Genomic DNA, 23,319 nt, shown 5'->3' on the forward strand with positions numbered 1-23,319 from the left:
AGAGATTTGCGGTTTCAGAGTTGGAAGGATGGAAATCGGTGGCAAGCAGTAAGTAGCCCAGCAAAAAAAGCCAGTCTGAGGTAAGAGGAAATGAGTGGCTGTGAGGAGGCGGAGCTTAGTTGCCTCATATCCCAGTTCCAGTGGAACTCAGACTTGTCCTTTTCTTTCCAGTACGCTTCCAAAATACTCCTCTTTTTTCCTTACTGCTTTAAGTTGGAAAAGTTCTGTCAAGTGAAATAGACAAGAATTCTTATTCAACATGGTATTTGTTTGCATGTAAATGGGTTACTTCTAATGCATGAGGCATTGTAAGTATTTCATGGTTTCCTACAGTTAACTTTTTTAAGCAAAGTTTGGAACAGCTAATGCCTTCACTGATAAGGAAAGGGTAAATTTTATTTTTGCTGAATAATCATAAATCCTGAATGAACAATGTCCAAATTATTGGCACTGTGCAGTATTCATGCTGGCCAATTTAGATAGTGTCCATAACTTTTCTTGGGTCCCGGACACACCTTGCATAATTATATGCTTTTCTGTGTCTACTTCTCAAATCAAATTCATTGGCCTATTCTCTCCCCTTGAAATCAGATTTTGCAGCCTCCTGGCTTTCCTCCAAAAGTCTTTCATTGTTTCACAAGCCATCCTTGTTTTCAATTCATCCTTCTTTATCCACTGTGTAAATTAGGTGGACCTGAATACTTAGGAAAAATCCAAAGCATTTGGTTGTTATTAGAGTAAGGATAGCTGACTCACACATGTAAAACATTAAAGAAAACTTACAAATGTTTGAGTGATGTTTTTCTTTTGTTGTTGTTTGGGACTGTGGGGCATTTAACCACATCCTGCCATGCATAGAACACTAGAGCCTCTCTTTCTATTCCCAGGTATAGTCAGGTATAGGCTAATAAAACAAACAAGGACAGTATTTCTGTTTTCTTTTCCCAGCATTTTTATTGATTTACTTAAATGTAACATACTATACACTGTTCAGCCTTTTGGGAGGTAGGAGGAGGAAGGGATTCTATGTCTTTATGAGGAGTCTTCTCCGAACCAACACTCAGATGGGGACATACATTTGTGGCTGACACACTTTGACATCATGGCCAGGGGCCACACTTCCCACAGAGGCTGAGCTCCCCAAATCATGATGATTTCTTTTTAACATATAATATTCCGGACTGGAACTGCTTTTTCTTCAGTAGCACAATCCAGCTGCAGAGGGGACCAGAATTCTGTCTCAATTATCAAGCAAAGATGCCATTTTTAAATGCAGGAGAATCTCCTTACTCCTTACCATACTGTTTCTGTTCTTATCTCTGTGTGTGTGTGTGTGTGTGTGTGTGTGTGTGTGTGTGTGTGTTGGGGGGGAGGTGAGGGATATGTTTTCTATTTTTGGCTTCTGCAAGCTTTGATACATTTTGCTAGAAGCTGTTTTAGTGTTTCGAGTGCAATAATGATGCCTGTTTACACATAGTCTCCTTGGTAATCTAAATGGCTATGTGAAATACGAATCCAGTTTGTGCCCTGTTTGCTGTTAGTGTAGTCATCTAATACTGTATTTGTCTTACCAAACGTTTAATTTTGGTTTTGGGTGGTCCGTGTTCATGTGTCAGGTGCAATTATTATTTAAAATAAAAGAACAAAGATAATCTAGTTCTGATAGCAATACATTACATTACAACTCTCAGACTCAGTTACCAATTATATTTTAACATACAGATTCCAACCACAAAAATTAAACATTTTTAGAATCTGATTTGTCAAGAAGCAAGTTGGAAGCCAAATGCTATGAAATGCAACTTTAGCCATAAGCCAAAACACTCTGCCTCAAATGCATATCTTTTGAAATTCCAACTTTTTTAAGGAATGAAAAAAATAAAGACCTGTAATGGAATAACTTCATGGGAAAATGTCTTAATAAAACTAATTCTTAAGTAACAGATTAACTGGACGTGCTGGTTAAGTATCGACACAATGAAGTTGTAAGAGAGGATCACAAAACACCAGCCTTTCTAGAGGTTAAACTTTAGTAAAAAGACATTTAGTGAGTCTTTCCCTTGTACCAAAATGCTGTGTCTGAACAATAAAAATAAACAGACCTTTTCAAAACAAGAAATATGAAGATAAAACCGCAGCATCAATATAATCTTATAGTTATGATTTAAAGTATTTAAAACAAATAGTATTTTTCTACACTTTTCTTTTAAAATCACTACAGACACTGCAAATAAGGCTTATGTGTTTATTTAGTGGAATACAATGTGACGATGACTGGTATATTCCTATGTATTGTTTTCTATGCCTGCTCTAACAAAATGAATTTTGATATGGTTACATTATGGAATCTTCCAAAGCTCTTTAAATTTACAGAAAATAAGTTTTATTTGGTTTTGTAATGACTAGGCCATACAGCTGGAACAGGTTTCCGTATGTGATTAGACATATACCAGGATATATTTGCTCAGTTTAAGCCCCTGGAAGGGTTGCACTTCAAATTCCTTGATAATTCCTTTGGGGGAGATGTGCTATGTGGGACTTACAAAGGGTTCTTATATATGCAGGCAGCCTCTTCATCACTTACTACTGTGAGCCATGGCAAAAAAAATCATTAGCAAATAATGAGGCTAGGCTACTAAAATTTACTTCACAATTTTCCTTCTTTTTGTATTGGAGACCCATTGATATACTGAGAGAAAAGAATTTGGCGTTCTGGTCTATTTTTTATGAAAGGAAGCCTTAGGAGTGATAGCTCTTTCTAAATGATGGCAGATATGTCTCATCAAGCCATGCCCCAGCACTGTCATATTTACTGTTGATTCTTCTTGTTGCAGAAGTGATATTAAGTTAACTGATATTACACGGGGCTCTCACCCTCCTTCCCTAGCTCCTCTCCTAGTCTTAAGTGTTTGCCAAGTTTTAAAAACACTTTGTCATGAACATGCATGGGGTGTGCTGAAGAAAAAGAAAAGGTAAATCAGAGGGCAGCTGCTGTGGATACTCTTTAAAACCCCAAAAGATATTTAACATCCTATTAAATAAATAACTTAGAAAGAAATAGAAAGGGATGAAGGCAGAATGCACAAGCATACCATACTATTTGTTTTGTTAGAACAGTTTTACGCTAACATGTTTACATTTTTAAATCTTATCCAATTCTTCCGTGATGCCACGCCCAAAGCTCCTTTGGTTGTGCATATGATATGACCCAAGTGCTTTCCAGTAAATGCTTGCATGTCCTACTGCTCATTGAATCACTAGGCTTGAATGAGCAATGAAAGTTTTTGATACGAGTTCGTATTCCATAAATAGCTTTCCCGAAGATCATTCAACAGATTGTTCCATGTCCTTTAAGTTCTATCTCAGAGGTTCAAAAACAAGAACATAAACAAAAACGTAACCAAAAACCCAGCCACAGTGTTGTTCACTTAGGAATAACTTCCATCCCATTTAATCTGCCTATTATCTCGATTATAAGGCATGACACAGAACTAATTAAAAGAACATCATATGTCAGCAGTGAGTACAAAACCTTCAAAGACTTCCTTTCTTGCAAGCAGGCAGACATCTGCAATGTGTCTTTGCCTTTTGAGCTACTGTCTTCATGAAGAATACCGACTAGTCCTGGCGAAAGGGCCTTTAGTTCTGCTGTGTCCACAAACATTCCTTCCTCTATGAGTGGACCACCATTGGAAGAAAATGAGCTGAGGTGTTTTTCCTTCGTGTTTTCTGTCCTCTCCTGGGAGCTCCTTTTCCATTCAGTGCCACATACATTTGCCTCCCATTGTGCTGCCAGTTAAAGGATGCATACGTATTGTATCCGTTTTCCTCTATCCTCTCCTTCAGCTTACAGTCATTGTTAAATTCTTTCTGCAAGTGAAAAATAGAATCTTTTATTTCTGTGATGATGATACTTCATTCCATTTGACACAAACCATCCGGAGAACTCCAGTTCAAGAGCTTTCTTTGCTGTTACCATTTGTACCTAAGTTGTGCACTTAAGGCACATTATCAACAACAGCAGAGTAAAACTCAACCACAAAGCAGATTCTGTGTTTGAAGGCTCATGATTCATTTTAATTGACCATCATAAACATATTAGGGTCCCTTTAAAAAGCTAGTGTGTTTTCAATATGACATGGTTTAAGTGCCTAGAATGATTGTCGACAGCAAAGATTCTACTGGTGGTATTTGTGAAGAGCCAATGACAAACAATAGTGTTACAATCCTGTTTTCAGAGTAAGGACCATGGGGTCTCATCGGAAAAATAGAATTACAGAAAAACCTGTGTTTCTCAAGTTTGCAGACTTTACCTGTAAATCCATAATAAATACATCCATGTTGGTAAGAAAACAGATCTTATAGGAAAATCATAATAGTTCTAGATAATCAAGAGGCCAGGGAGGGGTGGAGGGATGCCTTCCTTTCTTAAAAATACTAGATTTCTCCATAACCTGGAATTTTAACAGATTTTACTCTGAGCTCTAGGAATGATTGAAAATTAGGACATGAAATGCCTTGCTTTGTGAATTACCATATCAAAGAAATTACAAACATGGTGACTGATCACTGTGTATATTGTATAAACCTGAGACTTTGACCCTCAGAAATTCCACTCAGTTGTCACAGTCCTTTGGCTTTGTTATAGGTGACCGTGTGTTTTTAAGGGGTCTTTGGGGCAAGAATTGATTTTCCTTCATTCCATAGATCCAGTGTCTCACTCTGGAGTTACTGATGTAGAGGAGGTACCTCACTAATCTCAAAACTCTGGCTTTGGAAATGTCCCTCTTCCCTTACACTCACACTAAAGCAGGTAAGAAGCTAAAGAATTGGAGCTTTTGCTCTTCTGGTTCTACCTTTTCCAGTCCAAGCCAAGGGTATTATAGGCATCTTTCCTTGGCCTCTACCGGGCAGTTCAAACAGTTTTTCTCACCTCGGGATTAAAAAAAAAAAGTTACTAAATTCTCAACTCCTGAACGTGTGTATGTTTAAATATTCAGGTTTCTGTGAACTAGATCCTAATTTTGAACATTATCAGAACCATCACAAACAGGTATATATTATGTTCATGTTTCTAGTTTAAGCTTTGTTTCCTGGAATTTATTTATCCAATGTGCTTCTCTTCTATAACGTAATATTGAAGTGTAAGATTCAAATGGTTCATTTGGTTGAAAGTAAGAGGAAAATCGGTAAATTATTTAAGGTAAATATTTTAATGTGACAAAAATTCTGCATTAGAAAGGAATTTAAGTCCTTCCTATGTTTTTTTTTCCCATTTATTCATCTTAGTTTGTCTAAAGCTATGTGGCTTTCAAAGCAGAGATGATTTTTTAACATAGTTATATTCATTCTAATAAAGGGGGCGCAGTTTAGAGACTGTGGGAGGACTGAGGTTTTTGGGATGACTTTATTTTTTTATTTTTATTTTTTAAAATTTATTTATTCCTTTTGAGAGAGACAGAGACAGTGCAAGTCGGGGAGGGGCAGAGAGAGATGGAGAGACAGAGAATCCGAAGCAGGCTTCATGCCATCATCGCAGAGCCCAACGCAGGGCTCAAACCCATGAAGCCGCGAAATCATGACCTGAGCCGAAATCAAGAGTTGGGTGCACTTAGCTGACTGAACCACCCAGGTGCCCCGAGATGACTTCATATTCGCAACAGAGCTGCATATAGAAAAGAGCAGTGGATGTGTAGTTATTTTGTCTCCCCAATATAAATTTATAGAGCAATGTCTCTTAAAGTGAGGTATACCTGTGGCAGACTCCTAATCTCAAGTGTTTTTTTGATATTTACACTTTAGCTCAAATATATCAGAATCTCTGGAGGAGGGACCTAGGAATCTATGTGTTTACAGCATTTAGGCGAATCATCAGTATTAAAGTTTAAAAAAAAAAGTCTAGGCTAGAGCAAGATCTCAAAAATAGGGTTTTGGTAGTTTAGAGAAATGTTTTAAACTTCCTCAGGATGCCTCATAAATTTCTTTGGTCCTTAAATCAGGCTGGATGAGAGCCTGTTTTATTTAAACACCATTTTCTAGTTAACCTAATTCTGTCAGTCATGTGGAAACCAAGAATACCATAGATGCATTATTCAGAGAAGGAATAATGTAAATATAAGAGAGACATACATTTCCCAAAAGGGAACAGAGGAAAATATTCAATACAGAATAGAATAAAGAGCTGGTTTAGTTAATCACTCTGAGTGTTGGCCTAATATTTTCAAGAAGGTTTCTGGCATCAATGGAGATCACCTGAAAAAAGATGACAGGTATTTATAAGCATTGCCACTGATAAACAGAATTATATTAGGTATGTCCTCATGAATTTTGATGGCATACCCTTCAGTGCAAAATTCCTAGTCCACCCTGAGAGGGACATTCAGTTTGAGTAGATTTTTCATTTAATTTGAAGCCATCATATTTTACTCTTCCTGGTGGTAATGGAAAATTGCAAACCAAATGCACTGTGGTTAGAAAATGGACTTCTTTCTGAAATGGGCTGAAGGTGGAGAGTACAGCCTACGATGGGATGAGCTTCCAGGAGAGGTGGTTAGGTTTATGCATTTATGACTTTGTGCTCTGGATGGACTGCGTGCTGAGGGTATAATGCAGGATAAGGCAGACCCTGCCTAATTGAAGTTTACAATAAATCGGGGGAAGATAGTAAACACTAAACACAGTAATGAGAGATTTTTCCGATGAATCCTATTGCAGATAAGTAAAAGGGGGTGCTATGCTAGAAAGTGGGCGTCTACTTTAGATACAGAGATGGGACAAGATAATTCACACATCTTAGAGTTCAAGAAGCATCATAGGCACAGTACATGAGCTGTGTTGGGACAGAAGAAAAAAATGGGGAAATGAGAGAAGTAGTAAATATTTTGATGACACTGTTCATTTAAGAATTAGCCATTTCTTGAGGTGCCTGGGTGGTTCAGTCGGTTAAGTGTCTGACTCTTGATTTCAGCTAGGTCATGATCTCACGGTTTGTGGGATTGAGCCCTGCATCAGGCTCTGCACTGGGAGTGGAATCTGCTTGAGATTCTCTCTCTCTCCCTCTTCCTTTTCCCGTCCTCTGCTTGTCTGCTTGTGCTCTCTCTCTCTCTCTTTCTCTCTCTCTCAGAAGGAAGGAAGGAAGGAAGGAAGGAAGGAAGGAAGGAAGGAAAGAAAAGAAAGAAAGAAAAGAAAAAGAAATGCAAATTCCTAGACCTTACCACAGCTTTAGTGCATCAAAAAATCTAGAAATGTGATTTAATCTTCCTGGTGATTGTGATGCATACTGAAGTTTGGGACCTGCTGGCTCTACGCAGCCACTACCATCATCCTTATGCTAACCAACAAAATAAGGTTATTTACACATTTTGAAGTGATAGTCCTTAATACTTGCTATGAAACACCAGAGATATATGTACTCAAAGCATTGGCTGGATTCCAGCTCCGTCATTGAATTAATGATTGTCGCCCACATAAATAAAAATATGGAGTTGATTGAACGGCACACAAATGGTAAATTTCTTAATCTGTCTCCCCATCTCATATTTTAAAAGAATACAAAATACCAGCTCTAAAACACAGTATATGATTTCCTCCTTAATTTAAGATCTTTGTTTTCAATGATTCTTCTCCAAGTTGTCTGCAGCACCCGTGCCAATCTGACCAGATGCTTCCGTGAGAGTCTGACCCTTTAACAGTTCAGAGCATAGACTGACGAATGCCAGTAACAGCTTGTGTGGTAGAGTGATGGGTGAACAACAGAGGAAATTACAGAGTTGCAAGAGCCGCTTTGCCAGCCCTTGCAACTCTGGTGACCAGCCCACTGTGGCTCTATTTACTAGCAATAGAATGATAACAAAGCTCTTCAGTGTCTGAGGGAAACATTCCAAAACTCTGGTAATGATTTACTACAGTGGACTTGGAAAATTAAAGCAGAATACTTACTGAGCCATAGAGTTTCCCCTTCTTGTTCATGGCTAAATAATAGTTGCTGTTAATGGCTTTGACGGCAACAACTCCGATTTCCACTGAAGTTATCTCCAGGATACCTAAACCATACAATGGAAAAAACAAACACACAAAAAACAACAATAGCTAAACTTAAAGAGTTGCATAAATTTAGGTGAAAGAAAGAAAATCAGAAGACCTACTGAGTTTTAATTTCTGATCGTTCTAAAATTAGTAGATTTTGGGGCGCCTGGGTGGCGCAGTCGGTTAAGCGTCCGACTTCAGCCAGGTCACGATCTCGCGGTCCATGAGTTCGAGCCCCACGTCAGGCTCTGGGCTGATGGCTCGGAGCCTGGAGCCTGTTTCCGATTCTGTGTCTCCCTCTCTCTCTGCCCCTCCCCCGTTCATGCTCTGTCTCTCTCTGTCCCAAAAATAAACGTTGAAAAAAAAATTTTTTTTTAATTAGTAGATTTAAAAAACTGGGGGAAAAAAAACCCAAACCTCTTTCAATGTGCCTAAAAACTGAGGAGTTATATTGAAAAAATAGTAAGTCTTTAAAAGAATTCCCCTATTTTTATTCTGAGCATATAAGGAAAAATGTTGTTTTAATTAAAATACTTCCTTTGCTAACTCTACATTTTCAACCCCATAAATATTGAAACAACTCTATTGTAGCCTAGATTTCACAAAAAACTTATCAGAACACACATCTGTACTATGGTATTAAATTAAATCCATAGCATATGTCAATAATATGTCAGATTTACCTCAATCTGTAAAAACAGTGGTAAACTATTTCTCCATTGTAGGATACTCAGATAAACTAAATCTCTTGGCTACACTTAACTGATAAATTCAGTTTGGGAAAATGTGTTGACATTCTGAGATACAGAAAGACTGATCCCAACATCCACATTATCTGTAAAATAGCAAAATCACTACTCTGAGTTGGGAGAATATCCAATATTCATCAGCATTTTTAAAGGCTTTTTCCCCCCTAAAAAGAATGGAACGTTGAAGGTTCTTGTAACTGATAGACAAGAGAACTTTTGTCCTCATACACATATTTTGGTTGGTGCATCTGAAGGTAATTTTCTCTGAAAAGTATATAGGTAACTAAAGGGAGAGCATTTGATATTTTACCCCAAATCTATTTTAGGTTAAGAAACTCTCAGGTGCTAAGACTACTTCTTATTCTAGAACTCAGAAAAGCTTTCTCAGGTGAATAGCAAAGGCTTCTGGATCCAGAGTGTCTGGGTTTGAATCTGGCTTTACATTTACTGGTGAATGACCACAGGAGAAGTCACTGAACTGCTTGTGTTTACATTTCATTTGTAAAATGGGCAACACGATAGTACCTCCTTCCTAGTCGTGTTGTGAGGAATAAATGAGCTGGTACGTATAAAATAATTAGAACTTGCCTACAGCTAGAGCTTTAGTGCCTCCTTAAATATTATTAAAGAAAATAAATTTCCTCTCACACTTAATAGATTTTGGAACTCCTCCTTCACCAAACTGTGTAAATCCTGGACAGAACATACAAATTCCCATTGGCTTAGCCCATAAAATCTGAAAGGTGATTATACGTTATCATTTATTATGTATCAACTGTCATAAGAAATGCCGTTCTAAATGTGCTCAACAAATTGGGTGTTTATACATATACCTTCCCGTAGGGAAAGAGTGGCTTGTTCTTAAGACATGAATACCTTCTTTCTTCCTCATCCGTCCTAGGTGGACCAGCCATGTGGAGACCAATAGAAATGTTTGAGTTCCCCCACTGCAAAGTTGACAAAAGCAGAGAGCTAGACTACATGCCATGAATGAATCATTCTTTCCATGTATCTTGTAGGAAGCCTCTGACCTAACACAACACACTCCCTCAATAATAGGGTGAAATAAATCTCAGTTGGCAAGCTCAAACCAAGGATAGGTTACAAAGGGTGAAGGAGACCGTATCTGTATTTTTAGTATCCTGTTTCCTTATGCAGCTAGTTGCCCTCAAGGTACAAACAAATACACTCACTTATTTGCATATTTTAAAATATTTTCTTATAGTTTATTTCTTTAATTCTCACAACAGTCCTCTAAGATGGGCATTGCTCTTAATTACAGATGAAAAAAACCAGAGGATATGAGATTATATAACTGATACAAGATGATGAGGTGACACAGGTCAGTAATGATGGCTCCAATACCTAAGCTTCTGGCTTTCAAACTATTTCTCTCCATCTCTGACTACTTGTTTCTCCATCATATCTCCCCTCTCTTTCCCATTGTCTCAAGGGAATCCTGTTGGAAAACCATCTGACAAAATGACTCATCAAGATAATAGTCTTTAATAGGCATGCCACAGAGGTAAATGTCTAAGTATCAGGGAAGGGAATCTAATATACTTTATGTCACAAGCAGAAGATACAGAGTGAGGCAGGAGGTTGAATTCTGGGGCAAAATATTTAGGCCAGTATTTACTTTGCCTAAGAAACAAGTAAGCACTGTCAGTAAATTGCAAGGTGTGCTTTTGTAACTGGAAATTGTTAGAATGAAAGATTGAAGCAAAGAGTAAAGCAGGATTTTTGAAGGTGAACAAGATGTAGTGGGGTTAATCTATAGTAACAGACTGAGTTGACAAAAGGAGAAACGTGAGACAAATGTTACCAAATCCTTGACCAATCACTTCTGAGCATGCACTGCACATGATATATCATATTTAGCCTGGAAACCCCTGGGTTTTTCTGCTGTGCACAAAATAGAATCTCGATATTGAAAGAATCCATTCAGTCAATGAACCATTTTCCCCACTCTGTAACCAGTTAAGACTAGTGTGAAAAGGTTCACTATGCTTCAAAATACAAAGTGGGAAGAACTAGATGATTTAAGGGTCTTTCAAATTCTGAAAAAGAACTTTTATGGTATAACATATGCCAGCAAATTATAATCTGATAATTTTGTGGTAATGAACAATGACTGTCTTTACTATGAACATCTGTTAATACGGAAGTGACTTTCTGAGGGGCTCAAGTCTAGAGGACTTGTCCATTTTTCATAAAAAATCTCTCCAGTGTTCTATGTTCTTTGGTGAGAATGATCAAGTCTTCCAATAAAAAGTATTTTTGCAGGGCGCCTGGGTGGCTCAGTCAGTTAAGCATCAGACTTTGGCTCAGGTCACGATCTCATGGTTCACGGGTCTGAGCCCTGCGTTGGGCTCTGTACTGACAGCTCAGGGCCTGGATCCTTCTTCGGATTCTGTGTCTCCCTCTCTCTGTGCCCCTCCCCTGCTCATACCCTGTCTCTCTGTCTCTCTCTCAAAAATAAATAAACACTAAAAAGAAAAAAAAAAGTATTTTTGCAAAGGAGAACCAGAATTTTGCTTTATGGTTGTTAGACTAATAACTTAGTGTATTTTGGTTCAAAATTCAATGCCAATTAAAGGATGACCTCCTAAGGGAAAGTAAGTGAAAGACATACAAATTTTTCTGTATTTCTTAACAACTTATATGAGCATACAATTATCTCAAAAGTTATAAAGTACTGTTTTGTTACTCAAAGAAACTAACACCTAAAAATTATATCATCCATGAAAGGGAACACAAATTATATTTCCCATTCATATAGGTCAGCTGTTTTTTTTAATTTAAAGACATATTCTTGTAGTGAAATTTGTTGTAACAACATCAGTTTTGATGTCTCTTAAAAGATGAATATCCCAAGTGGTTTTCTAAATCTGTTTAAGAGCTTCGGGACAGTTTAATTCAGACACATAGGAAGACCTATGAGGAGAAGGGCACTCTTGTAGGAAATGGGAACATAAAGTCAAATGAATCAATCAAAATCTAAAATCCCTCCTCCTCAATCAAAATCTGTGCTCTACTGGGAGTAAAAGACAAACACACAGGGAATTACAATAAAACATATTAAGTGATAGTGAGAGCTAAGATGGAAGACAAAAGAGGCAAAAATAAACGTGGCTCATATTGGCTGTGGCTCCAAGGCAGACTTCCTCTTTGGAGATGAGACTTGAACTGAGTTTTGAAGGTTGCACAAGAGGCATTCAGGGGAAAGGTGGGAAGACATGAACAAAAGCATTCATTAAGGTGAAAACAGTATGGTGTTTTCCAGAAAAACCATAAGTTTGATTTACCAACTAGAGAACAAGGAGCAAGGCAGAAAGTCATAAGAAGTGAGATTAGGGAGTTAATAAGGCTCAAGGTATCAACCATGCTGTATTCTGGAAAATAGGAAGTATTTTATATAAAAATATATTACTTAAAAACCATATTAGAAAAAGCTGGTATTTGGCAAATTCAAATTCATGTAAGTAAATAATAGCAATCTGTAAAGTTTATTTTGAATTATACTTAAAATCCTACATGATGAAGTTTGATTATTGACATTACAAGTGATTGTGACATAAATCAGCTCCTGTTTATGAGCAGATTCTACCAAAGAATGGAACATCACCATAGTAATGGGGAGGATTTTGCAAACTGATGAAGTCCAAATGGAAATAACCTAGAAGTCACAATTTTCATGTAAATCATCTTTTCTTTTAACTTGCCAAGGCATGAGTTATGTTTTGATGAATCATTGGGTAGTTAATCTGAGGAGGGCCATTCACAAGTTTCTCTTCCAGTTTATGCTTTTCATCCTTCTCCAGAAGAGAAGCATCTGACTGATTTTCTCCCCAGCAATCAGGTTGGACCAAGAATACTTCTCTTTTGGGGCTATTAGAATAAACAAGCTATTGGCCATCATGGTAACTTTCTCCTTAAACATTTTTTTTAAAGTAAGAGGCAACTTTATTTATTTATTTTTTTTAAATTTTTTTTCCACGTTTTTATTTTATTTTTGGGACAGAGAGAGACAGAGCATGAACGGGGGAGGGGCAGAGAGAGAGGGAGACACAGAATCGGAAACAGGCTCCAGGCTCTGAGCCATCAGCCCAGAGCCTGTCGCGGGGCTCGAACTCCCGGACCGCGAGATCGTGACCTGGCTGAAGTCAGACGCTTAACCGACTGCGCCACCCAGGCGCCCCAGAGGCAACTTTAAAAAGTAGGAGAAAGTAAAAGGCAAGTAAAACTTTAGTAAAATTGGTACAGACAAGGGGAAAACTAGATATAAAAATAAATGCAAAATTCCATTATTCTCTTCTAAATAAAGAGAACGTGAATATATAAAGGAATCCTAGAGATTATTTGAGTAAATTAATTTGGCTAATACCTATTAAGCAACACTGTGTAGGATTTATGTTATCTCTCACTATGGGGGAGGCAAAGACAAGACACAATCTTTACCATCAAGGAGTTTTAAACCTGGGTAGAATAAGGACACAAATAATTAAAGTAATTACAATACAAGGAGAATGTTTTAAGTGCCATATGAGAGAGAAAATACATTGTCATGATTTTAAATAATAAAATGTTGTCCTGAAGAAGATGGTTGATGTTTTGGGTGAATCTTTCAGGGATAGGATTTTAGTAGGTAAGAATTTGAAAAGTCGAGGAGAATAATCTGTGTGGAGAAAAGTGAATGAGTAAAGAAAGGCATGGGGGAGGGAGAGGGTTTCAGTGTGTATTTGAGCTATGGTTGACTCTCTCCACCAATTGTACTTTGTGGGGACCACTCTCGATACAAGTATAGATTGTATTTTATTGAGTAGCAGTGGTGCTCTCCTGGGTGAAGAATGTACTTTTGAAAAACTTTGTTGTGAAACTTGGAAGCAGCTCCATAAATGTCAGAGCCTCACGAATCCAGAATCTGTCACATCTGTTATTTCGCTCCGAACATTTTACTAAAAATTACAATGTTTGATAGTTTTAGACAATGTACTGAACATATTATAATTAGTATAGTGTAGGAAACAAATCCTAACTTCTCTAAACTAAATCTTTTTCTCATGATTGTTGTCAAGTGTCCCAAATAATATAATATAATATAATGTAATATAGTATAGTATAATATAATATAATATAATATAATATAATATAATATAATATATCCTAATTATAATTTCTAATTATATACTAATATAAAAAGGCCTGTACTCCCGACTCTGACTTTCTGGAGTTGTTATCACATTTACCCTATACACCTCAGAGATTGTGTGGCCATACCCTAGAGTACGGGGCTAAATGGCTCCATCTGCGGTCTTGAGAATCACCTGTGAGTCGTATCTCCGTAGTGTATCTTTCTCAAAGAACCATAGAAATCGCAGTGATGTTCATTTTTTTTTTTTTAAATTAGAACAGGGCATACATACATGGTTCATAATATGAGCTCAATATATTTTTATTGAATGAATCATAATGAATCAATGAGTGGGCAGTCCAGCAACTAGCTGAATAAAGGAAAACTCAGCATTCATTAAATACAGAATTTTTTTCTTTCGATAGTATAGTAAAATTTGTAAATCCTTGAGATAAATTAATAACTCTACATCCAAATAAAATGAAAATGAAAGTAAAAGGAAATGCCAAAATGTGTATACTTCAAAGGAAAAGTCAGTGGATTGCAAAATATAAATATTTGTTATTTATAGGCAATTATTACAAATCTGAAACTCCTTTAAACTTTCTTAATATATGTATGGCTCTTCAACTAGTCATTATTAAAATTGTGAGAAAAGGGGTGTCAGGCATGGATCAGAAAGGCTATCTAGAGCATGAGGTCTCAAGGCAGCTTTCTTGGTTAAGAAAAGCACCGGTTGGGGTAAGTTGAATTGGAAGAGAGTATGGTATAAAAATCAAGAACTAATACAGAATGACTGTCTTGTATCATATACTTTTAATATTCATATCTCAGTCTCACAAAACGTATCAGCTAAGCATTATTTTCTGTACATGTTGAAATTGGGCCTTGGAGAAATTCAATCAATTGGTGAACACACACTCACCTGGGGTAGGGTGGGTTCAATGTTTGGATCCAAGGCCCATTCTCTTTCCACTAAATCAGGTTTTGTTGAATAAAGTTAAAAATAGCAAAATAAAAAAGGCAGTAATAAAGACTGTTTTATCTGTTTTGAATACTTTTCTCCATATTCTAGCAGACACTTGATTTTTAGATTTCAAAAGGTTTTTTAGAGACGCATACCGATTAGTTAACACAAAGAGATTAATTTTTATATAGATTAATTTTCTAGGTAATTAAAGTTTTATAGCTTTTTAGACTTTATAAAAAAATAATTTGGCACCTTCATCTTCAAGTTCATTCACTTTTTTGTTCATATATGGAGATTACTAATCAAAATTTAATGTTTTTCTTGATGACATCTCTAATGACTTCCTCTGCTGTGAAAGTAGGATGCTCTAAGGAGCTTATGAGTACCTCCATTAAAAGAAGCTGATAAATTAATATGAGGTCTGGTTAGAATTGAGTCAAAATTATGAGCAGGTTTTGATGGTGTTTTTTTCTGAGTACAGGTTATGAGGTTTTGTGTAGAAATCCTAGAATCTCTTTTTGATACATTCTTTCTTACATTCCAGAGAGTGAAGTTCTATACAAATGTGCAAAATTCTGGGGAAACATGATAATATTTAGGCTTATATTTAGAACAAATTGTTAGTTTTATCTTTTATATTTATGATAAAACAAATATAATTTTCTTATGTTATAAAAATTGTGATAATTTGCCAACAATCTAATGGGGTATAATTTTGCTTCATAATTACCAAGGTTGCAAAAATTATACAGCAATTATTATTTCAGCTGGTAGTTCATTTACACTCTTTAATTTCTTGAAAACATGATTCCACTCATGGTTTTTGACAGTGAAATGCTACTTTACATCTAGGAAGTCCAATAGATTCTAGGCGCATAAGATTATGTCCAGAAAAAATACCTAGCAGTTTTCAAAGCTAATTAGTTTCCATCGTAATAATTAAAAATATTTCAAATAATGTTTTCATTTCTCTTTAATGTGAAAGTTAAATTAATTGAAACCTCAACACATTATGTAACTGCTGCTTTCACAGAGCACAAAGGATCTTCCCTGAACACTTTGCAAAGAGACTTGGCCACACTTAAGCCTGCCTTCCACCTGCAATAGGCTCTGTCCCTAAAGGTGACCTCGGGTCCTATGCTGAGTCTTTACTTAAGAAAACACAATTCTATCCAGCTTCAAATCATACGTTGTCCAAACCTACCTTCCCAGACTATTTTCAGTGATTCTCTACTTATTCCCTTCTATAATTTTTCACTTCCATGTAGACTCTTCTCTTTTTTCTCACCTCCTCCAGTCTCATAATCCTTTGTTCTCCCTTAGAAACCTCATTCATCTTTGGCTTAGTTGGAGTTGAGCTCAGTTAATATTGTAATCTCCCTCCCTTACTACAGTAGTCTGAATAAAATCTGTCTTATCACCTTTAACAGCATTTGATGCTGTTTGTTTGCTTCAATTACATGAGCTCAAAAAGTTTCACAGAAATTATGAGTAGAAAACTGTTACCAAATTCATGGGTAGCCTATGCCCTGCCAAATAGTCTATGAGTGGTGAATGCAAAAAGGAAGAAGAGAATATGTTTTTGAAGACTGGGAAAGGACAGCACATAGCTGAGGGGTATGGCTCTTAGCTTAAGTAGCCCTGTTTGGAATTGCATATTCACTTGATTCAACAATATCAAAAAGTGCGTCTAGACTCTAGCTTAACTGTCTTGAAAGAATGTCAAAATGTTTCTAATGCTGTAAATGGAGGGTAACTGGACAGCACCATTTGTGATACTACTTTTATTTTTTGTATTGCCTACTTATATTCCCATTTCATTTCTCTCCACCCTGCCTTCCACCATCTGTCTGTCTGTCTCTCAATCACGCACGCACACACACACACACACACACATACACACACACGCACAATGAGGCAGCCAGCAATTTCAGACACACATCCACACAGAATTTTAAAGGGAACATCAAAGTCATATTTTATGTGACGAAATTAATGGAAGAAGTATAAATGAGAGGGAAGTGGCTCTAAAAGAGCAGAAGAACTTGGCTTAGCATCTCAGCCTTGTTACTTAGCCATCAAAATGACTTTTAATAAGTGATTTGTAATTCCTGAGTCTTGGTTTCCTCATTTGCAAATTGGAACGAATTGCATACAGTTCATGGGATTGCATGGAATCTGGAGAAGTGGGTATTGAATAGGTATTTACTATCTGCTGAAGCTGGCTCATGTTTTTTATATCAGCTGTTCTCAAACTTAAGCATGCGTTGGAATTATCCGGAAGGTTTGTTTAAACACAGATTGCTGGGCTCTTTAATTTACTCGATCTGGGGAGGCGCCAGAGAATTTGAATTTCTAGCCATTTCCTAGGGAATGGCTGAATCTGTTGGTGCAAGGACCACACACTGTTCTATACACTACAGTTCAGAAATGGAGCAGGTTTTTGACATCAAAAAAGCATCGACAGAAACAGAGAAACAGAACCACAAACAGGAATAGACACACATAATGTTAGCAGCCTAACATCAATGAAAAAATTTTAAAGAATGTGGAAAGAAGCACTAGGTTTTTCTTTTGTGTATTTTTAAAATGTTTATTTATTTATTTTGAGAGAGAGAGAGAGAGAGAGAGAGAGAGAAAGAGAGAGGGAGGGAGAGAGAATCTTAAGCAGGCTCCACCCTCAGCGTGGAGCCAGATGCAGGGCTTGATCCCGCGACCCTGGAATCATGTCCTGAGCCAGAATCCAGAGTCTGAGACTCAGCCAACTAAGTCACCCAGGCACCCCTCTTTTGTGTATTTTTGACAGGTGTGGGACTCAACATCTGCATGACTATAGCCATGTGGACTTGGTATTTGTGTACAAATCTACCTTATCGTTGTCTATAGGTAATTTTTTTTAGAGATTTGCAAGAAGATTATCATAATCATCATTTTCTTACCCTGAATAAGAGTGTGGAAATGTTGGTTGAAACTTAAGTGCCTTCAGTTACTCCTTTAAGTATTTTACATGCATTCTCATAGGGCTACTTGTGTCCCCATTCTAAAAATTAAGGGACCATGTGACCCCTTTATTGTTATGCTTATGGCCAAGAAATTGCTACAGATCAGTAGAGAGTCACTTGATCTGTTATCCTCCACCCAGAGTTAAAGGCATATACTTGCTCTGGAATGATCTCCCCACTTTTAAAAAGAGGACACCAGAGTGGGCTAATCATTAGCCTAGTTCTGGGCCACCCTGTGCTATTTTAGACTCCAGATGCCCTTTCAGCATAATGCAACCGAACTGATTTAGTTTCTCTACCATCCACAGTTCTTTGAGATACCGTGACATGAATTTAGAACTGCAGACATAAACAGGACCCGCATTAGCAGAAAATTCTCTATATAAGAGGATACATATTTTTCTTAATTTGTTAAAGACCAGAATGACCTTTTGACATTTTTAACTGGTGCTTCAAGGACAAATGTAGTCATTAGCTTGGCCTTATTGATGAACACAGTGGCACATTCTAAATCATTTCTCAATTTAAGGCTATATTCAATTGAACGGTATTATAGTTTAGCCATTGTCATTGACCTACCGTTAAAAGTACCAGAAACTAACAACACAATTTTAGGGACAATACTCCCGATTGTAAATTAATTGTTAAAGTGTGTTAAAGAATAATTTTCTGCTGCATCTTTAACTGCAAATTAAATGTGACTCTGGAGTGTTCCCGATTGATCATCAGTCAACAAATACTTGCAGGTGGTCATTTAAGGTCTCTTCATGGCACTGTGCTAGATCAATAGATTTAATAATACAACAAGTTTTCTTTTTTATTTCCCTCTCCAAAGATTGCTTTTTGTCCATTTAACCTTATTGAATTATGTCAGGAAATAATTATTTATCAGCATTTTAGGCAAGTGTTATTTCACACTCATCTTAGTGCAAGTCTTAGTCAACTTGTCTGAATAAAACATGCTGAAAATTTAGTATTTAAGACTAGAAGGTAGGTTACAACTACTATGTACCTGAGTTCTTACACATAAAATATTTCTGGGATCCGGATTATAGAAGAAAAGAGATGAAGAGAAAACCAAAACTGAAAAGTTGATAGAGGAGAAACACTGCAAGAAACAGAATGAATGCACTGACTTGACCTAAATCATGCTAACTGCAAATGTTTCACTTTACTCAAAATTTTATCCAAAATTGTGAAAACCTTTAAAATTTGGGGGAAAAATTATATGCAGAGAAAAGTTGTCTTAACTTCTTTGTAGGATACATTAGTTACGCTGGATGAAATGCCACAATATTATATTTTGAAGAAATGTTTCCATTTATGTTTATTTATCAAAATCTGAAAACATCCCCCCCCAGAAGACTCAATTAATATTATTTAATTCATATAATCAATTGTAAGAAGGAATTTGAATTCAGTTGCTCAATTCAGACTAGTGTATATAGTATTGTCAAATAATGATTAAATTCACCTGAAATATGATAATTTATAATAATTTATGATGATTAAAATTTCAGTGTATAGATATGGGATAGGGAAAACAGGAGCTAAAAACTTGAAAATAATTTGTCAAACTGCCACTGAAATGGCAAAATACATTTCCAGGCAAAGTGGTTGGCATTTGAGCAAGTCAGGTTAGTAAATTAATTGAAATATCTATAAAAATCAAGTAGCATTCAATAGTTTCATACTATTTGATTTCTATTGCAAATGTTTCCTCCTCTCCTACTAATTCTAGATAGCCAAAAGAAAACTCTGATTATAATATTATTTAATTTAGTACAAACATTGAAATATTTCAGTGGAGATTATTCTTGGGTAAGATTCAAAGTAAACCCTGTTTGTTTTCGTATAAGAATCTTTACAAATGATGTCCAAAGAGATGTCAAATCTAGTGTCATAATTTAATTTTAGGAGGAGCTATATTTAAAGTCTCCTTATTTTACCAAAACAGACCCAGAAATCCAGGACCATAATACAGTATACATTTTTGGTCAGTGTTATTAAATAGATATATGAATAGAAACATGCACGACTGTCTTATCCAAACAAACTGGTTAAAATACAATCATAAAAATTAAAAAAAAAAACTAAGCAAATAAATAAAAATAGACATGCTCTGAGAAAGCTCAAAAAGCATGATTAAACTATGGCAGACCATAGAAATGGGGCTGAGGAATAAAACTATTAAGCAGTTTTTATTTATGGACAGGTTACAGCTACTCTGTAGCTGAACTTAATTCTTGATGCACTGATACAAGAACTAGGCCAATTTTCTTATCAAGGAGAAATGGTTCAGTATGCCTATTGCAACTTCTTTCAAAAGTCTGATCGTGGATCATTTGGCAGAAGTGGGAACTACAGTGAAGAACAAGGAGAATGAATTTGGTTGGAGGTAGAGTCTCAATTTTCCCTTAGTTTATTGCAAGCATGACTCTTTTGTTTGTTGTATGGGCCACATCTGTACTACCAGCACCTTGCCCATAGCAGATGCCCAATATAGAATCATGGAACAAATTAATTTATCTGAATAAATTAATGTGCAAAGTACCTGTTTCAACTTCGGCCTACTTACTTTCCTCTGGAAAGAGGAAAAGAGAGAAAGCTATTGGCAGATATCCCTTCTTAATTTGGGGTGCCAAGCGACCCTGGGTACTTGGGTAAAATCAGAAGCCAGTTCATTTTCACCTTCTGTGGCAGATAGGAATGTAGAGGAGCACAACATTGTCCCCCTCCACTGGCCCAATTTTTCTTCTACTGGGTCTCTGACCCAGAGACTGATCCCTCACATTAATCTTGGGTATATATATTCAACTCAAAGTTATGAGTCGTTACCTCGAGGGACTGATTACCTTATGTAATCCTATGAAAACATTAAAAAATACTGGATGTTTACTGTGTATGAAAGCCACCTACCGAGCATGAAAAGAGCCACCGTAGCTCGCATGGTATTGGAAGAGAAAGAATAAAATGAAGTCCCAAACCTAAGTACAGAATTATTCTGCTCAGTCTTTTCCTCCTAAATTCTACTCGCTTCTTCCACAACAAAAGTCAAAGACCACTTTATTCCTTCTCCTTACATAGGTGTGCAGTCATAAGAACCTATCTGAAAAGCTTTAAAAATGTCCCCTAACCTTGAAGTCTAGTATCTCAGTCCACACCACTCCAGTGGACTCAGTCCACACCAAAGGCCTGTCCTTTGCCTCAGAAACTTTGGTCAAGAATGTTAAGGTAATGAAGTCTGCTGCCAGTGTCCAAATACAAACAATTACTTGTTGACTCTGAAACCCCAATGGGTGTTTTCACCTTGAGTGCTTAACACCTTTCTGACGTGGTGGGAGATCCTATCTTTATTCCTCTAGCCTACAAACAGCCTTCTCATCCCTCTTTGCTTTCTCAGTCAACACTTTAAGTCCGGAGAGGATGACAGAGTCTTTTCTTTATGTTGAGACTTAAAAGCTCCTAGAAGAGCACAGCCATTTCACGCCCTTCCCCATTCATCATCATCAACTCCTCTTTTTACTGTTTTTCTAACCTGCCATTCAACAAAAACAGCCGCTAATAATTATGTTTGTGGTACTAGGCTATGTGATCTAATTGCACAGACTTGTGGCACATGTCTTGTCCAGTTACACAAACTTGATTTCCAAAAACAGAGCTTCGGAGACATTTTCTTAGCTGTCTGCCCACTCACAAACTTCAAGGGATATGAACACCATCCTGTGAAATGCCTGTACCTGACCATTGTTCCCATTTTTTTTCCCTTTCAACTTCATTCAGCCTTCCAAAAATACTGGCATCCCTAGAGAGTGAGGAGTGTACTACCTACTGGAATCTGATTGTTTTCTTTTTTCAGTTGCCCTTGCTCGCTAATTACTGTGTAAGGTAATCGTGTTGGAAAGTCAGAGGTATTTTTTACTTTTAAATTGAAGCAAAGTATTGACACACTAAGTCTTTAAGTAAACAGAATTTTTTGACCAATTTATTAGAGGCAGAAAAACATATAGTTATTTTCTTTGCAAGATACTTTCTCAGATTCTTCATACTTCCCTTAATTCTTACCATAGCCTGACAGTCTTACCTATGTTCATAAATACTTTTAAAAAGATTAAGGAGAAAACTATATAAGGAAAATTATCTCATGTAGATCCCTATCCAGAATAACTTGTTGATATATGATATATTTGAAGAGTTGATATTACAGATGAAGATTTTGCTCTTACTTTTAGCAAACAGGTACATTTCATTGATTTTTTTTGTTTTTTTTGACTTCACCAAATCTAGTTTTTATGATGTCTGTTGAAGCAGATCTTGTCCTAATAGTTTGGCATATTTTGATAGTAGGCTTTTAACCTGACACCACTCTCTTCTTCATCAACACCTCCAACCTCAACCAGCACCCATATTGACATGATAACTTAAGTGAAAAATACCACGGAATGAGCATATACTCAATATCAAAAACATTTGTTTTGACATCGATGGCTCAGACCTTCTAAGTAGTCCTGGCAAAATTACCTTCTAGGCTCCAACAGAAAACAGCTGTTGTAGGTGGCAAACTCTTGTCAGCCCTTCAGAATGGCTAACTGGCAAGATCTTGTTCCAATTCATCTTTAGCCTCTGCTGAATCTGGACAAACAACTGTGAATTTGTGCCAAATTCCTCTTCCTGAAATAGGCAGCCTGGCTTCCCACGGAGACATAGAGTTTTTAGAGCCTTAGTGTCCCCAGGGTATCTGCTAGTACAAAGCTGGTCTAGGATAAGCCACATTAATAGCAGTTTCCTCTTGTCATTCTTAAGCTGTTCTTTTATATTTATGAGCTCATCCGTATGAATTAAATGTTTTGCATATATTTTTGCTACTTCAATAGCTGATACGTACTCAAAAACTGCAAGTTCTTTAATCCTTCAGTGAATAGCTTTTCAACATTTCCAAAAGCATTTGATTTTCAAAAGAAAGTTGACTAAAAAGGCATTATAAACAAGGTGCAAGGAGACAGTTGTAGTTGATAACTGCTCTTTCTCAACATATGGCTTATGTTACAACTGAACAGGTCCTCAGCTTTTATCTGTGGGAGCTGTGAGGGTGACTGCTTATAAAGTCTCATTGTCTAATTAATCCTTACTTAAAACTCACCTAAGTAAGTCTAACATGGATAGGAAGTTGGTTTCTGTTAGCTGTTCCACCTTTCACCCTACCACACATCTGGGAAATATTCAGTTTAAGATCAGACCCAAGCCTTTTGGCATTAACCACCTCTAAACATTAAGATATCACCAGCAATTTGCCTCTGCTTCAGAAAATTAAAAGCATATTTGAGATATAAACATGAATATGCCACTAATGTTACTGGCAATAATTGAGAGCTGTTCTTTTTATTATAGTGGGGAAAAAAAAGAAAGAATATTCTCAGATGAAATACATAGCGTAACTCC

General features: G+C 36.7%; 1 protein-coding gene across 1 annotated transcript in view; it reads right to left on the reverse strand.

The window, feature by feature from the left end:
• Positions 1-932: 932 nt before the first annotated feature.
• The window catches only part of FGF10 (fibroblast growth factor 10), an 82,844-nt gene continuing 60,457 nt past the window's right edge, over positions 933-23,319 (reverse strand). Inside the window, exons 2-3 of the mRNA XM_040496682.1 lie at positions 7,939-8,042; positions 933-3,870 (exon numbers count right to left, since the gene is read on the reverse strand). Of these exons, the coding sequence (XP_040352616.1) occupies positions 3,673-3,870; positions 7,939-8,042 (302 nt within the window). The 3' untranslated portion in view covers positions 933-3,672. The remainder of the gene's footprint in view (positions 3,871-7,938; positions 8,043-23,319) is intronic.

Source organism: Herpailurus yagouaroundi, unplaced genomic scaffold (assembly GCF_014898765.1).
Source record: "Herpailurus yagouaroundi ecotype Mexico unplaced genomic scaffold, PumYag 29, whole genome shotgun sequence".
NCBI classification, from domain to species: domain Eukaryota; kingdom Metazoa; phylum Chordata; class Mammalia; order Carnivora; family Felidae; genus Herpailurus; species Herpailurus yagouaroundi.